Genomic DNA, 17,601 nt, shown 5'->3' with positions numbered 1-17,601 from the left:
TTATGATTCGATATTTTGAGATATATACCTGATTATACTGAAGATTCTGTCTTGTGAAATTCGTAACTGCAGAATGTAACCTCTAAGTTAAACAACATTACCTTGTGTAATGTACTGCCCTTGTAAAATATAGTATAAAGACTGCATTGTTTAAAGCAGCTCTACTTCAAAGGGAAAACGGTCTACAAATATTCTGTAAATTGTGTGTGTGGCTTTTGTACTTTGAATATTGTACTTAATGCTAGCAGAAGTTAGCGTGTTTAAGAACTGGTTATGCAACATCTAAAGCCTTTGGTTGGTCTGATGAAGGAAAAGGGTTGGGTTGATTCAGATTGTCTCTTTACTATAGGTCTCTTAACGCTAAGCTTCTATAGCAGTTAGTCGGGACAGCACAGAGCTTTCCAGACAGCACCGTTTCTTTAAGAATACTAGAAATGGGGTGTGGGGTGACCTGCTAGGTCCCACAGGCTTTGCCTCTGCCCATACAGCATTGTACCTTACAGAACTTTTTGTCGTACTTCTGGCTTCACTGTATAATTTTACTCCCATTCTTTATTAAACTTTATTTCCAGAACTTTTAAGGTCACTAGATCAAGATGAAGCATTGCATGCTAGGATCAGTAGTCTGTGGGCCACGCTGTAAAATGCAGACACGGGTGGCTTGCAAATTAGCTATGTCCTTCTGGCAAGCTGTTGTTGTGTCCTTCCATTAGACCCTTTCATGGAACTGCTCTAAATAATCATTGAATTTTTCTGCTGTCTTTTCACAAGGCTGACAATAGTTGGAATGTGGGTCTCAGGTTCTAAATAGGTACACTGTTTTTTCTCTTAGAAGCCGTAAGGATAGTTTAGAGAGTGAGAGCTCAGCAGCTATCATTCCTCATGAGCTAATCCGCACAAGACAGCTTGAGAGCGTGCACCTGAAATTCAACCAGGAGTCTGGAGCACTGATTCCACTTTGTCTAAGGTGAGAGGAGATGGTTTCTTTCTGAGCTCTGCTTTAATGGCTGCAATTCTGCCTTGTGACCTTGTTTCTTCATACAGATGATCCTGTATAGATTTAAAAAAAACAGAGCTGAGACACTGCCAGAAACATTAGAAACCGATGACACTATCCACAGACCTGAGGAAGAGCTGTGTGTAGCTCAAAAGCTTGTCTCTTTCACCAACAGAAGTTGGTCCAATGAAAGATATTACTTCATCCACCTTGTCTTTCTGTTGTGCACATAAGGTCATCATGCCAAAATTGTTTCCCATGTTTTATGTTGGGGGTTGAAACAACAGGGTTTTTTGATCAGACTAATGCTGCTAAGTATCTTATCAAACTAAGGGATGGCTCCTACGATCCTGTCACATAAATCCCTTAAGACATTAACTTTAACTTGTGCAGTTATAGACAAACATTTGCCATCAGTTGTGCACACAGTTTTGTATATGCAAATTGTGTCATTTGTATCCCTAAATGCACATGTTGCACTGCACATACACTGTAAAGGTTGTATCTTGAGAAGTTGCACCTAAGGAGATGATCAGGGTTTTGGCCAGTTAATGACCTGTCTAAATCTCCAGAAAATTCAGCTAATGACTTTTTTTGTTTAAATGCTTTTGACAGAAATTATAGGAGAGTTCTGGTCTTTGAATAAACTGAAGGCCGCTAATTCTTATTGAGTTAACAATAATAATTTTTGTTGAGTACTTTAAAATTAAAAATGCAATAAAGGATGCAGTAACTTGCCTCTAAACTCTTTTCTCTCAGATGTACTGGTCAGCCTGATATCACTAGATATTTATGATTTGAATTGTGCAACATCATAAATTAAGGGCTTGTGTACATGGGTGCATCCAGGAAGGTTAATCCAAATGACAAAAAGTGTGAATTTGCAAAGGATTAGTTAAACCGCCTTAAACACCTGTGTGAACGCCGTCATTCAAAATTAATGCCACTTTAATTCTAATTAATAGCATCCGCACAGGGATTTAATATGATTTAACTAATCCACTTCAAATTCACGCCTTTTGTTAATTTGGATTATTTTTCCCGGATGTCCAGAAAAGATAGACTTGTGGCTAATGCACAGGGATGGGAATAGGATCTGGATTCTATCCCTAGTTGTTTACACCAGGTCACATGGGAAGTCACTTAACTCCTCTGTGCCTTAATTAGCTCCATCTGTAAAATGGGGATAACATACTCACATCTCCCTGAGGCTGTGAACTTTAATGCCTTTGGTGTGACTTGAGATTCCCACACGGAAAGCACCATTGCAATTAAGTATTATTTATTATAGATGAACAAACATGTATCTCTTCTCCTAAACGTTTTATTTAACATGACTCAACTGGCACAGACTAAATTTAATAAGTTACAAGGTAATGGATTAATATATAACATGAGCTATTAATGTGTAGGAGTTATCCTAGTGGGACTGCTCTGCACCACCGCAGAAGAGATGTGAATTCTGGACTCGGTTCTGCTGGTGTTCTCTGAGCTGATGGAGTTGGGAGTACTGTGCCTTATGCATCAATGGCAGGGACTGGTGAAAATGGGATGTGAATAAAGTCCCATTCAGTCTTCCTGGGCTAGAAGCATTGTAATGTGGAAGTGGGCCTTGGGTCTGAGGATGTGAGAGCACATGTGCACTTCCAGAGTTCCAGAAGAGACTTGTGACCCGCACTAAGGGACAAGGCTGTGAAAGTTCTTCGTACATTCACTGAGAATTAGTGGTTACTGGGATGTGATGTATTCCTAAAAGTGATCACAGATGCTCCAGTGTATATCTTGTGAGTGGGTCTGTACTGACCTGCTTATGACCTCCGTTTATACGTGTGTTCTATTCTCCAGGGGCAGGCTGTTACATGGACGGCACTTTACATATAAAAGTATTACAGGGGATACAGCAATCACATTTGTATCGACAGGAGTAGAAGGAGCCTTTGCTACAGAGGAGCATCCTTATGCAGCACATGGGCCTTGGTTACAAGTAAGAGCCTCTTTTTTTTCCTTCTTCCTCTTTTACCTCCTTCCTTTTCAGTTCCTTCAAAAAACAATCCCTGTGTGCAGGTTTCTCTGACCTACAAATCTTATAACAAAGCTAAACATCCTGCTGCAGCTTCTCTGACAACCAACACCTGGTTATTATATGATACTCTCAGTAGTTCCAGAAATTATTAAAAATGTAGAACTATTCCTCATTAGGTGAATGGAATTTGAAATATAAAACATTGATTGGCAATTTCTAATATCTTAAATGGATACAGCAATTTTCATCTCTCAGAGGCCTGGATCACTTTACAAATTCCACATATTTTGGTTCCTGCCTCCTGCCACTACCGTGTAAATACCTTAGGGGTGAAACCTAATAGGGGAATTTAGGGAGACAGAATGAAGTTACCTAAACTAATAGTTAGCCAGGGCCATCAGGGTTAACAGCTTAATCCTTGGGAAAAGTTATGGGCTCTTTAGTGATTGGAAGTGTTCAGGAGCCCTGTCTTACATTGACCCCAAAACAGGGCACTAACCGCTGCACATCATCCTATAGCACCATCACCACCTCAGATCACCACACAACTTCCTGCACCAGCACCCTGGATTTCCCTTGGAGTTTCCCCATCCACATGTTAACAAGGATCAACTCTGGTTAGCTTCAGACCACCAATGGTAGGATGTCATAGCTATTTCCTAGTCTTATTTATGGCCAAGCAAAAATAAAATAGCTTTGGGAGGAAAGCTCCATTTCTAAACAATTAGATGCCTGGTGCGCGCGCGCGCTCTCTCTCTTTATTGTACACTGTTCCTCCAAGGTGCACTTCTGTTTGAACACTATTTAGAATCCCACTGTTCCAGTATCACAATTAAGTTGGCTGTGGCTAGTATTCAAGGCATCACAATGTATACGTTCACAGATGTGCAGGAAGCCATACATGCAAATCTGTAACGCCTAAAGGAGCTGATTGTGTAGCGCAGCACTCCTACAATGATTGACAGGGAATGGTCGGTTTAAGGGGTGTGTCATTCACTGTTTGGTGCTTGTGCTCGCCAACACATGACACACAAGATCTTGTGACTGTTAACTCCAAACATAACAGTATTTGTTTGAGTTTACACCACGTCCTGAAATGTATTTATGTGTAGAGCTGCCGGGTAGCCTCTAAAGGGTAGAGAATGGCAATAATTATGTCTTCATTCAGGCATATAACTAATATTAACCCTTATGGAACGAGCTAATTCCCAAACATCTGTTACTAGGACCTGCAGATTTACTGGGGTCACATGAATTTGCTGGGAAGGAAGGAAGGTTTCTGGTGGCTGGGAGGTAGGGTGGAGCTCTTTGCAGGAGCAAGTCCCCACCTTGCTTCCTATACTGGGGAACTTCTTTGGTCTTCACTTCTTCTGGGACCTGCTCCCCTTGCTGCTGGCCATTGCCCTGTCTCTTAGCTTAGTGCCAGCAGAGATAAGGTGCTCAGACTGCAGATAGGCAGGGCCCAGCAGGGAACACTGGCAGGCGCGCCAACATTCTGGAGAGCTGGTGAGGTGCCTGAGGCTCTTGCCTTAATGTAAGGAAGGAGGGATCACTTTTTTGAATGAGCAGCAGCTGAGGGGTTGGGATTGAAGATGCGAGGTCCTAAAGCCAAGTCCATTGGCTTCAGCCTAAGGAGCAAGAGAAGTTGTGGTATGCAAGAGACATAGTGGCAATTCCCAAGTCTGGTTTCTCCTCTTAGCTTTTGGAGTAGCAGGGCCTGAGAGCACTGGTGTCATCAGAGTAAAGCCTGGAGGGGAATCCTCACATCACTCTGCGAAGACTCCAGCCACACAAAGGCATTGATGGGCTCCAGAGGGAATCAGTCCGTGGCTGAAAGCAGATCACTGTGGTGTGCCGGCTTGCTGTGAAGGAGTTTAAAATGGGCAGTTGTGTAGAGGAAGGGAAGCTGCAAGCCTCTCCTGATGTAGACTTTTTTCCATACCATGGGGAAGGAACAGTTTATGAGGGTCTGAGAAGCCCTGATTACGAGTCTGTGCAGTAGCCCCAGACTACTAGCTTCTATTGATGCAGAGCCTTGCTACAATGAAAATCCAAACCTGCAGACTAAACACAGCATCCACTGTTTATAGATATGGGCCGGAGTGGAGTGCTCTGGCACCAGGTGTCAAAGGTGGGATTGGCAAAGTAGTATGCTTTATGGACTTCCGGCTCTGGCTTGCCTACCTCCACAGCAGGCTGAAAGTCACTAGCATCTGATGGCTGTTTAGGTTATATGGCTTGAGTTTGGTAGGTCCAGTCCTAGTGCCATTCCTAATAGACAGGTGTTCATACCACCAAAACACCACTGCAGCTGGCACTATTCGGTATCATTTTTTGCAGTCTCAGCAGACGGATCAAGGACTGACTACAGACCATGGAGACAGAACACCCCATTCCTATAAGTCGTCCTTCCAGCTCAGGTTTAAGGCATAGTAGCAGAGGCGTACATGGGGAAGTTTGCCCTGCTGCTGTCCATGCTCTGGGGATTATTTCATTCTCCCGGAGCTGTCAGACTGGAACCTTTCCCAAATACTTGGCATATTTGTCCTGAAAGTAACTTTTTAATTATTTATAAAAGCTAAATTCTCATAAAGGTCTGTCATGTCTGGCTGGGTTATTTCTTAGCTTCTTCCACTCTCTCTCTTGTATTATTGAATACAAAAATTACTTTGATTCACAAAGGTACAGACGTATTCCCGAAGTCCTACTTGTAAACACTAGAGATTTCAGCTATGCGTCAGCTACTGTGCCAGTCTCTAACATTGTGCGTGACCAAAGACTTCCACAAGGCTTTTGATCCTTCCGCTTTCCCCAGAACACTGGCTGTCCCAAGGCAACAGCCTGACCACAATGCTGAGCAAAACCTCTCTTCCCCATCTGGAGAGAGTAAATGCTCCAGGTGAGCAAAGAAACGATAAGGAAGAGGTGCCCATCCTGACTGCCAGGGTTAGAGAGTTAAGGCTGATAATTCCCAACGGCTTCAACACAATTAATGTGGGATGGTGTTGATATATATTAAAAGTTCTTGGGACAAATTGTCTGGATGTGCTGAACCTCTCATTGGAAATCTCACTTGTCTATCTTTAAACCCGCTCAAGGTGAGTGAGAGTGACATATGCTCCCCCCAACCCTTTACTTGAGTATGTTTAGACAGTATGTGTGGAGATTCACCATTTAAATTAATCCGTCCCAATAATGTTTGCCCAAACCTTTAATACATATTAATGTTATCCTAGGGTAGCTTGTGTCAAAGGTAGTTAACATGCATGCATCAGCTGCTGGGAATTGCCATCCTTAGCTCTGAAATGCTGGGAGTCGGGACTTGCTTGTGCAAAACATTTCTGCTGTAACGTGGCATTCCCTACCTGCCCAACACAAGGCACACTCTTTCTGACCCCATCTTGCTTACTTGGAGCACTTACTCTCTCCAGAGAGAGAGTGAGTGATGGTGATAATTTCTGCTCCTGCTGCTCTGGGCAGTCATTGTTCTAGGAAAGAGAGGTGGGAGGCTTTGATCATGCACATTGTAAATGTTACCCATCAGTGTTTGCTGCAGTATCTGTTAAACATACAAGCCAATCTACATAGAACATTTTTAAAAAAAACACTGTGGTACAAATGTCCATTAGGTTCCACAGTCAAGCACCCTGAAGTTAGGAATTGCCTGAAGACTGCCTGTACAACCTTAATTTGGCTCTCTTATGCATGTACATTATGCTACAATCTTCAATTACATGATCAGGATTTCTCCACTGGACCCCATCTCACTCACTGCACTGTGTGGACCAGGCTCTGGGAATGAAGTAGGGCTGTGTAGTGAATACAACTGTTTTCTATAGGACCTGTGCAGCATTTGTTTCCGCAAATTGGAAGGTATGTAGTGAATGAAGCAGGGGATTGCAGGCGGAGGGAGAGGATGGTCTCATAGTGAAGGCAGATGAACACTGCCCTGGAGAATTGGAGTCTGTCCCTACCTCTGCCAAAGACTTCCTGTGTGGTGCTGGGCGAGTCACTTAAACTAAAACCTTCACATGTGGTCACTAATTGTATGTTCCTAATTTTCTTGGGATCTGATTTGCAAAAGCATCCCAACCTGCACCTGAGGTTCATGGGAGCTGTCCTCTGAATATATAAAGTGCTATATAATGCTAAGTTTTTTGGAAAATCAGGTCCTAAGAGATTCTCAAGTTGGGCACCCAAAATTAGTGGACACTTCTGACAATTTTGGCCTTAGTACCTACGTGTTTCAGTTTCCCATCTGTGAAAGGAGGAATAACAACACTGCCCTACTTCATAAGATAAATGCATCGGATGGTGAGGTGCTCCAATACTTCGGTGCTAGGGGCTATCAGCATATCTAAGAGAGAGATTCAGTGCAAGGTGTAAATGGTGTGCAGTAGAAAATAAAGGGCCAGGCAACACACCAAACCAAAATGTTATGGTGGTTCTTTCTTTCAAACGTTTACAGCTGAGCATTGATTTAATACAGCTTTGAAACTTTACTGTGCAGAAGAAAAATGTTGCTTTTAATTATCTTAATTTAAATGGAACAAGCACAGAAACAGTTTCCGTACCTTGTCACATCTTTCTTTAAACTTTCCCCTTATTTTGTTAGGTTTACATTAAACACAGTACTGTACTGTATTTGCTATTTTGTGTGTCTCTGTGCTGCTGCCTGATTACATGGTTGACCAGTGAGTTCATAACTCTGAGGTTCTGCTGTAATTGAAGACTGTATCATAATGTGTACACAAAAGAGGTCCGAATTAATATTGTATGGGCAACTCTGGGCAACCACAGCAGGGAGGTATAATGGCAAGAAAAGTACTGCTCAGCCCCGGTATCCTTGGGCTGAAGCATGATCTGTGGGGCTGGAACATGCTCAGTGAAGATGGAATCTTCAGAGAATTTTGTTACTAGCGACTAATAAACTTCTTTGAAACATACAAATGGCAATTTTCAGAGGCTTATAAAGCCACTAAATTTGGGTTCATCTTCATGGGGTCAGCAAAGGCACATCCTTGAAACCAGTGGGACCTTCTGCTAAATGTCTAGTCCTTCCTCCAAAGCATGGAATCAGTAGGGCTTCTCAACATAACGAGGGTAAGAATTTTTTAACTTTTGTCAAAAAGTATTTTTCCTCAACTTTGTTCTCTGAAATGACGGCATCATTCTTACTGGAACCTTTCCAGTGAGGCACAGATACTGGCATGGGAAATTTCAGTCTGAATGCTTAGAGCGGCCAAGTTATAAATAGGTGAAAACAGGGTCTTTATGAGTCTTAGGAAACCTTAGGAAACTCGGCATGGCTACCAGCTATACTTGTAATATAGAACTGTGTCTAGAGCATCCATCACACTAGTACTATAGAAGTGATAAAATTGTACAAGCAAACCGGGAAGCACATTGTATTATCACCTCCCATTGTTTAATGAGACTGTATTAAGATCATACATTAAAGATGGAAGAAGCTATTATGTCATCTAGTCCAGGGGTTCTCAAACTGGGGGTCGGGACCCCTCAGGTCGGCGACGTTATTACATGGGGGGGGTCGCAAGCTATCAGCCTCCACCCCAAACCCCGCTTTGCATCCAACATTTATAATAGTGTTAAATGTGTATTTAATTTATGGGGGGGGGGTCACACTCAGAGGCTTGCTCTTTGAAAGGGGTCACCAGTACAAAAGTTTGAGAACCACTGATCTAGATCCTTCCCTAGAGGCCAATGAAGGATTATTCCTGTGTTACATTTTCTAGTGCTTCATCCAGTCTCATTTTGGATGACTCAGATATTTTTACCACTTCCTAGAGAAACTGACTATCCCTCAACCTAATGCGTCTTACTGTCGGGAAGCTTTTCCTGCTAATCAGTCTAAATTATCCATTATTGTCAGATCTTTACTCCCTAGCTTTACTCCCAGCCACTGGTAGCACCCTAGAGAAGTCCTCTCCCTCCTTAACACTTGCCCCCTTAAAATGCATGCACTGTTAGCTTGTCTCCCTTCAGACCCTTGTCATCGCTGAGCCAAGCTGTACATAGTCACACAGCAGTGATCCTATCCAGAAGAGCAGTAGAACAATGTTTACAGGCTCCAAAAAGTACCCTTCCCCAGGGCCAGTCCAGGTGGAGTTTTAAAGCTGATGAAACAGAGTAGGGGAGTCCTAGCAGTTCCTTAGTGCACATAGAGACCCTCCTGGTAGATAGCATTTGGAATCCTCATGTAAGATCCCTGAATGCAGCAATATGGTGCCCGGGGCAGGTGTAATTATCTTCTCCTTTACAGGGAAGGTCTGGTAGTTTCGTTGGAGTATAGCAATGAGATTCCACCCCCCAGAGAAACCCCCATTGTTTGTTCACAGTACTTATATGTGTGACACACTGGTGAAAACTATCAGGGAAATCATACAGCAGGGTGTCTGTTTAGAACTCATGTCCTTTTTCATATAGTGCCGTTGCATCAGAGAAAATGACAAGGCTTCTGTCCTGAGCTGCTTGCAATCTAAATGAGAGACAACACAATGAAATGGGGAGGGTAGATAAGAGAGCAGGGGGTCTGCTCATGGCACAGAGCACTATTTACAAGGAGTTTGATTAGGTGCCTTTTGAATTAAAGGAATTCCTTCTTCTGCTGTACAGTATTAATGGCAGAAATTCAGCAGGAACACTTTCCGTGCTGTCTGCTCCCAAGATTTGCAGGAAATTAGCCATGTTGTTGATGAAGGGAAGCAGGCCACAAACTTTGGATCTGCTGGCTCATCTAGTCTAGAAGCATCAGCTTTATAGATGGAGGATTTCTTAAGGGCATGTTGTATAACTTACTTTGGGGTATATTATACCATTTTACAAGCCAGGCATTCTGAAGATGAAAGGTGCTTGGTCTGCTTGCCAGCTGAATTTGGGGGACTCTTTCCTGATCAGAGATTTACCAACTGGGGCAGACTATAAACAGCTGTGTGAAATGTACTATTGTAGCCTGGGGTCAGAGCCAGCCTGTTTCAAGTTAAGAATTTCAAGCCCTTTCAATAGATTTGAACCCCAGAAGTGAGATCATGCATTAGTCATGCAGTTGCACCTATAGACTTAAAATCATAGCCTTAGATTAGCCTTATGTGGTATTTGAGTGCCAGTCGTTGTAGTATGTAGGTTGATCTGCAACTTGACAGATGTGGTTAATAGACTGAATCTTGATATTGAGCACCAAGTCACACACATGATATACAGTTTGTGCATACCATCACTGGTTAAGTACAAAAAAATCATGCTAACAGTGTAGGTATCTGTCATCAGTGGGGATCAACCCTTGGACATTCAGTATAGAGAGTACAAACCTCCTCCCACCTGAGCTGTGGGAGTAATTCCATTAGTTTAGTAAGCAGCAGACTGTTATGGCTGCTGAGGCTAACCTCCAGAGCAGAGGTTCTCAGACTGGTCTGTGGACCATCTGTGGTCTGCAAGCTCCATTCAGGTGGTCCGCGGATAGTTCCCTCTAAGGTGCGTGCCTGGATGGTCGCACACAAGAGGATGAAGGGCCACCCATCTATTTAGTGGAACTGCGCAGGCATGGCTTCACTAATTAGGTGCCTGGACTCTGGAGAAGACGCACATATAAGGTGAGGCGGGGGAATTGGGGATTGATGGGAGGAGGTAGTGGCATGAGAAGAGGGGATGGGGGGAATTTGGGATGTGCAGGGCTGCGGCTGCCAGAGAAAGGCGACTTTTTCCATGGCAGCCGTGGAGCTGGGGAGATGGCCCTCCTTCCCAGCTTCAGCTCTGTAGCTGCTGGTGGGGGAAGCGAGACCACCCCTCCTTCCCTGCCCCAGCTCAAGGGCTCCTGCAACAGGGGAGAGAGGGCACATCCATCACTTTACAATAGTTAGCTAACAGTACAAACAACATTTGGAAAGATCATTAAGTGGTTTGCTGAGACCCTCAGAAAAAAAAAGTTTGAGAACTACTGCTCTAGAGGGAAACATCACACACAAAGCCAGTGCATTACATAACCATAGCGATTTTAATCCTTCCATAATATAGCAGTTGTAACATGGCTGAGCACACACAAGTTTCAATAGGGGTTGCCAAACTTTGGACCTGCAGTTGCAGTTTTGACACTTCTAGTTTAGGGATAAAATTGCGGATTTTCTCTTCTATGGTTTTGGAAGCAATATGTGTAAGAATGTAGCAAGGGATTTGCAGAGCCGCAGCTCGTACAAAATGGAGCCTGATCCTCATAGCTGCAAGTTGTGGGCGGGAACTCAGGATCTGGCCCAAAAAGCTCCTGGCATGTCCGTGGTTGTGTGGTGTTAAAGGAAATGTTTTCGAAACCTCGGCTGGCCTCTTTAGCTGTTGCTTGTGAATATTGCAGACAAGCATTACAAAGGCAAAACTACACTCCAATGTGTGAAACTGATTGCAGCAGGTCCATAGGGTGGAACGCGAACAGTTGTTGAACTATGAAAACACTGTTATGAATCTATGGGGCTTCTTTGACATCAGAGTGAATGCTAACAGGTACCCTAGCGCTTGTTTTCTTCCCCACTCATGGCCAAAAGATTTCACATAGGAAAGGCTTACTCTGAGGTGAGGCACATCCAGGTTTGAATATGCAGCAAACCATTTAATTTGGCCTCCAGATTGCACAGACTTTCCCATAGCTGCATTACAACAGAGAGTCTGTGTTGTTCTTTGGAGAGCAAATAAGCTGCTCCATCATTTATGATCTCCCTGCAGTATCCTGTTGATACGATCTGCTAACGAACTCAGAGGAAGACTCTGGGTTCAGGTCTGAAATACACGAAGAACAGGGCCTGTTTGCTCAGTGTGAGCTTCTAAGGTTTACATCCCAAAGGAAATTAAATTAGATGCCTAAAGCTATGACGGTCTGTCTTGTTTATTTGCTGGACTGTCACCTTTAACACACACACACAACGTGCATGGTATTAATGTGGTGGTGTAATCTGCAGGCACGGGCATGCTAAGAGGGCTACAAACCTAGGAAGTATTGTGTGTGAGAGGGCAGTTGGTATTGATTTTAATTTATTTTCAGGCTCTTTGTATCAGAATAAAAAGAGCTCTCCTCTGTATGAAGATCTACTTGCTGATCACAAGGATTGGATCCGCTGGTCTCTGCGTTCCTGCTTTGATGTCTTTATTGCATTTTGGTTGGGCTAATTCTGTTGGGAGGAACCTGGTTTCAGCATGTATCCAGTGTAGCTGTATCTTTAGTCTCTAAATCTTTTCAACAGTTAGACATACCCAAATGCTACGGTAATGGGTACCTATCCCCAGCACCCTCCAGAGTGTACGATGGTGAAGATTTCCCCCCGCTACCTGGTCTAGCAAACCCATTTTTTAAAAGATGGCTTACAAGCATTCATGAGACACAAGGGCACACTATGCATTTGGCTGCTTCGGGCTTCCAAAGCTGCTTTCACAGGAAAGGAGGCCCTGTTCACCCAGGACCAGAACTGTGCTGGCTAAGAGACTTTGTGCTCTTGTTTCAACTGGAGTTAGTTGATTGCTGGCTAACTAAAGTTAACGAACACAATTGCAAATGCTAGTCTAGATACTCCACATACGTTTGTTCCAGGATCTAAACCATGGTGGTTTACCCTAAGGGCTGCACCTTTGCTCTTTATTCTGTACACATCCTTCCTTGCTCACCCCCACTGAATTTTTTCATTCCCCACCTTGTTCTTCTCTGGCCTGCAATGAGATTGGTTCATTTGTGCGTATATTTCTCCTTCCTCTTTCTCCTCTGACACCCTAGAAATGTCCCTTGGGCTCCTTCCCTATTAACCATGTATTTGATAAAAATCAGATGTAGCAATAGGAATCATTCTTGCTATCTCCACTGCCTGCATCCATCTTTTTTTTCTTCTCATTTTTGCTCATCTGTGTCACTACTGAATATGTATTCCTCCTTGCCCACTCAACTGATTGCTTTGGGTGCTGGTTTCTTCCTCTTATTTGCTGCTGTGTAGTTTGCTACGTCTGCTGTATCCTCTCTTCCACTCTCCACTCACTGCCAGGCTGAACAGAAGCTGATCTGCTACATACAGAGCCCTCCCCAGACAGCCCTTGCTAGCTGCACCATCTTCTGAGTTAACTATGCAGGTGACTGTTCTGTTTCTGAGCACGGATGGCTTTGGTTGTATTTCTGAGTAAGCAACCCCTTTAGGTTCTTCAAACCTTTCATTGAGACACAGGTATTTCCAGTTCAGCGTGCGCCAGGGCTACCATCTCCGCCAAAGAACTTGCCCACAGCAGTATAAACCAGCCCTGCTATAGTTCTCATAGATGTTTGGGTTTAGTGTGCCAGCCAAAGAGATGACCGTCTAAGGCCCAGCGTAGACAATAATAGACACAGAATCATCTGATTGTAGCCAAAAAGCCTCATGGAGCATGTGGGTCTGTGATGTGATGCCCCTGACTCCGTTGCCACAGCTTCCACTGGGCTTCAGGAGTGGCTCCACACCACACCACAAACTGGGTACTGAATCTAAACTCTAAGTTGGACCGAAAGCTCTTTGGAGCAGAGACAGGGTCTTCCTTTTTGTCCAATGCCACTGCCATGTATGATAGTAGCTTGAGTGGCCAGTGCTTTTTCTGTCCATCTAGCCAATTCAGGGATTCTCAGACTGTGGGCCACGGGCTCCTAGTATATAGATCAGAACATACGAGGGAATCTGCAGCATCAGTGCTGTTATGCGCTTCCCCTGGCGAGCTCCATGCTGCAAGGGAGGCTGTCAGCACGCAGCACTGAGATGATCTCCAGTTTGGAGCTGGAGGGGAGCAGAAAAGGGGTGGAACTGGGGGTTGGCCTTGCTCCTTTTCAGTACTGGAAGCTGGGGAGAGTTGTCTGAGCTCTTGGACAGGGAATGCAGAGCTGAGGGGCCAAAGGGGAGGAAGTGGGGGACCCATGAGTGGATTTGGAGAGGATGAGTAAGGAGTGAGCAGAGGAGGAGGGAGAATGCAATGCAGGCAGAGGAGAGAAGCAAAGCGGGAATGCTGGTCACTATAGGATGGAGAGGTGCTGGAGACAGACTGTAAAAGGAAAGGGTGGAATGAAGGGAGGAAAAAGGAACACAAGGAGAAGCAGAAAAAGAACAGAGCTGTGAGCTGCAATTTGCAAAATGAATAGTCTGCTGTATACTCAAATCCTGCAACACCACACCCAGCACCCCTCACCGGACGCATGTGTGGTGGTGATTTCCTTCTCCTTGACTGCTTCCCTCCATCATGCTACCCCACCTCAGCAGGGCTTGCATTCAGCTCTGGCCCTCTAAAAGCCATGCTGAAGAGAAGCTGTGTGTGCGGGCACCTTCTGATATGGCATGTTTCTTTTTAAAAAAAGGGTGAGGGAGGATCCTGGTTCCGCACTTACTACTTGGGTCCAGCTGATGTCAGTGAGCATATCTGACTGACTTACACCCGCTAGGGTCTGGCCTTCTATTTTTGGGGGTGTGTAGTCAGAAGTTATTGTCCAAGGAACTTCACGTTTGCTAGTCCTCTCCTGGAAAAAGCCTGAGCCTTTCCCCTTCTACCACTCCCCTAAACTCTCACACCGACTAGCACGGCTAGGGGGAGGAGGGAGCAATTCTGACTGGGAGTTGGGGGAGTTGCACATTTGGGAAGGACCAAGGACTGGTTTTCTGAGCCGAGTCCGAGAGCCAGGCTGCGTATCCCACACCCTTCCACTCCTGGCTTGGGCACCTCTCTGAATGCCTCCCCTGCTGAATCTGTGTTTTTTCTAAATGATACACCATTTAACAAGCCAGGTCTCCAGATCAGAGTCCTCGAGGTGCCCAAAATGCAGACTCTGTGCAGGTTCCAAGTTGTCTCACCCTGTCCCCCTCCACCAGCTGTAGCCCAATTATATTAGAGACTTTAAACTCCACTGTGACAATGAAAATGTCCTGTTTCCCACTGCCTTTCTTTCCAATTGTTCGCCTGACCCCTTTTTGCCCTCCCCAGCCTCCCTCCTCCCTTCCTCTCTGAAGCTGAGCCTCTAATTTTAGACATAGGGAGATAATTGATGGTAGCAAAAGATTGCCTTGTAATCTTAGCATTTTTTGCAGTGGTTGGGGTTGTGGGGCGGGGGGGAGTAAAGCCAGGAGCTAGAGGCCTCAAACCTTTGTGTCGCCAAAGAAAAGTATGCACAGTCTCTCCTCTGTACAGAAGAAAGGCGTCTGTTGCTTGGCAATTACATAAAGCTTGGAGTGTAAAAGAGTAAACTAGTGTCTCCCCCTTGCAGATCCTGTTGACTGAAGAGTTCGTAGAAAGAATGCTGGAAGACTTAGAAGATCTGACCTCTCCAGAGGAAGTAAGGCTGCGATGCTCCCATATCTGGCCGAGAGAAAAGCTGCCCAGTTCACTTGTTTTGTTAGTTTTGGAGTTTGGCAGTTTCCAGCCCTTCCCACAGCTTCAGGGCTCAGCCATCCTTTGAGCCTGCTTACATAAACCAGGCCACCCGGAAGAGAAGGGACTGTGGAGGCAATTGGGGACCTGCAGCTCATCCAACACTGCCCCAAAAGTGGGGGGTGTTGGCTAGCGAGGCTGTGGCCATCGCTGCTGCAGAATGCACTGATTCGGCACGCTTCCCCAGGTAGCCTTCACTGGCGGGGTCTCGGCAGCAATTGGGATGCTGCCATCCCCCAGCCAAAGCCCCAGTGGAGCAGAGCTGTGTGGCAGCCCTGGCCACCGCACTGGGATGCAGCATGTGCCCCCTGCAGCAGCATGGCTGAAAATGACCCCTTTGTACATCCTCTGTGCAGCCGTGGCGCTAACTACACTTCATGCTGGGGCCTGCAGAGCAATGCGGAACACCCAGCATATTTGCTGCCACTTCATATTGCACTTCAGAACCTCTTATGGATGGGGAGGGAGGGACTGCTGCTTGTCCCTCATTAGTTCACTTCCCTCCCAAACTCTGTTAAGTTTGTGTGTGGTGCACAGACACACACACGGCCAGCCGGCAGTGCTGAGCCGCAGCAGCAGGGGATGCACCACGGTGACAGACTTTCCCCATCGTGTGACCCAGTCTCCAGGAGCATTTAACACCAGCTCTCCCCTGCACTCCACATGAATATCCTGCCTCACTTCACAGAGCAGTGGCAGCAATGACATGTAATATTTTTATCCCATTTTTTACAGCTCCCTGCGGACTCTAAAGAAACTTTTCTAGGCTTGTAAAATAGCCCTTCTGTCCCTCTGTCCCTCCCTGCTTCGCCTCCCAGAAAAACCTCAGTGCTCTAGTTGTTTAACCCTGAGCTGACGTAATGCCAGGGTTATATATGCCCTGTGAACGAGCGCAGCAGTGGATCAAGCACCTCGCTAGCAGTGTAGTGAATTACCTGGCCAGCTCTTGTCCATTTAAACCTAAGCCAAAGATCATTTGTGCCAGGGACTTGCTAGCACAGAAGTGACCATTTTGGAGTCCCTTTTGCTAGGGGCTAGTGTTCCCTAGCTTTATTGGGAAGCTAATGCTGTACGTAGGGTGATTCTGTAGTGCCAGACAAAGGATGAGACACTGGCTTCCACATTGCTTTGACATTACTCATTTTAAAATGTTTTCTGACGTATTTTTCTCTGACGTTACCATTTTGGAACCTTCCCAGCTTAAAAGAAAAGAGGTGGGGGATACTTTAGGTTGTTATGATCTTTCATCACCCAAAATCCCACTGGACTTCATAAGCCTTTGGCTGTTGCCGGTATCCAACTAGGTAGAATGAAAATCCGATTTGGGGTTCTAGGAAAAGAACCTTTCCTTCATGGTGTAATGAGCCAGGTGAAGGTGAAATGAATACCAACTGCAACACCACACAAGTCTGGCTGAGCACCTCAGAAACTCGTGCTGTGTCTTTGTGTCTCTTCGTTAACGTTAGAATGGTTGTCTGTTAAGTGCGTGAGACATTAGAGCTGGAAGAGGGGCCCATAGGCGAAATCAGATAGTGATCAAAAATAAGGGTGCAGGTTATACAGAGGGTTGTAAAATGGTTGGCCAAGTAGTGTAACTTGCACCAGTTTTTATTCACTAGAGGAGTGAAATTGAGTGTCCACTTAGCCCCAAAAATACAATTACTCGAATGGTGGAAGGTTAATTTCGGGGTCCTTTACTACTTATGCCCACTCTCCAGCACCCTTCTACCAAACATAGGCAAGTCTACGCTGTGGTGGTGGGGGGTGAATGGCAGCTCGTGTTTTCATAGACAAGCAATTGCTTGTGCCGCTGACGCTGAAGCCCACTCCACGACGTTCTTGCATCTCATTTTCGCGGGCTAGCAGGAGTACAGCTACTGTGGGTAGGTTTGTGGGAGCCGCCACTCACACCTGGCTGCAGTGTAGACACAGCCATAGTTTACATGGGCACCTGTGTCCCCACTGAATTTGGCCCAAGAACTTTCGTGGGAAAGGAACTCACTGCACTAGTTCTGAATTTAGCATCTCTCATTTAGACGGTCCTCCCTAGTCAAGGCAGAACCCTGGGCAGAGGCCCCTGTTCAAATACCAGGTAAAATCCTTCTATCAGCTGGGGCTAGGCTGTGCATGCAGCAGAATTTTCAAAACACAGCAATTAATTTTC

At 45.2% G+C, this 17,601-nt stretch overlaps 1 protein-coding gene across 1 annotated transcript in view; it reads left to right on the top strand.

Annotated features, from left to right (window-relative positions):
- SUFU (SUFU negative regulator of hedgehog signaling) overlaps window positions 1-16,869 on the top strand; it is a 112,748-nt gene extending 95,879 nt beyond the window's left edge. The window contains exons 8-11 of the mRNA XM_075072970.1: window positions 833-967; window positions 2,843-2,981; window positions 15,274-15,342; window positions 16,173-16,869. Coding sequence (XP_074929071.1) covers window positions 833-967; window positions 2,843-2,981; window positions 15,274-15,342; window positions 16,173-16,211 — 382 coding nt within the window. The 3' untranslated portion in view covers window positions 16,212-16,869. The remainder of the gene's footprint in view (window positions 1-832; window positions 968-2,842; window positions 2,982-15,273; window positions 15,343-16,172) is intronic.
- Window positions 16,870-17,601: the final 732 nt, after the last annotated feature.

The sequence above is a fragment of the Chelonoidis abingdonii genome, chromosome 16 (assembly GCF_003597395.2).
Source record: "Chelonoidis abingdonii isolate Lonesome George chromosome 16, CheloAbing_2.0, whole genome shotgun sequence".
NCBI classification, from domain to species: domain Eukaryota; kingdom Metazoa; phylum Chordata; order Testudines; family Testudinidae; genus Chelonoidis; species Chelonoidis abingdonii.
The sequence above is the reverse complement of the archived record's forward strand: the minus strand, read 5'-3'. Positions and strand labels throughout refer to the sequence as shown.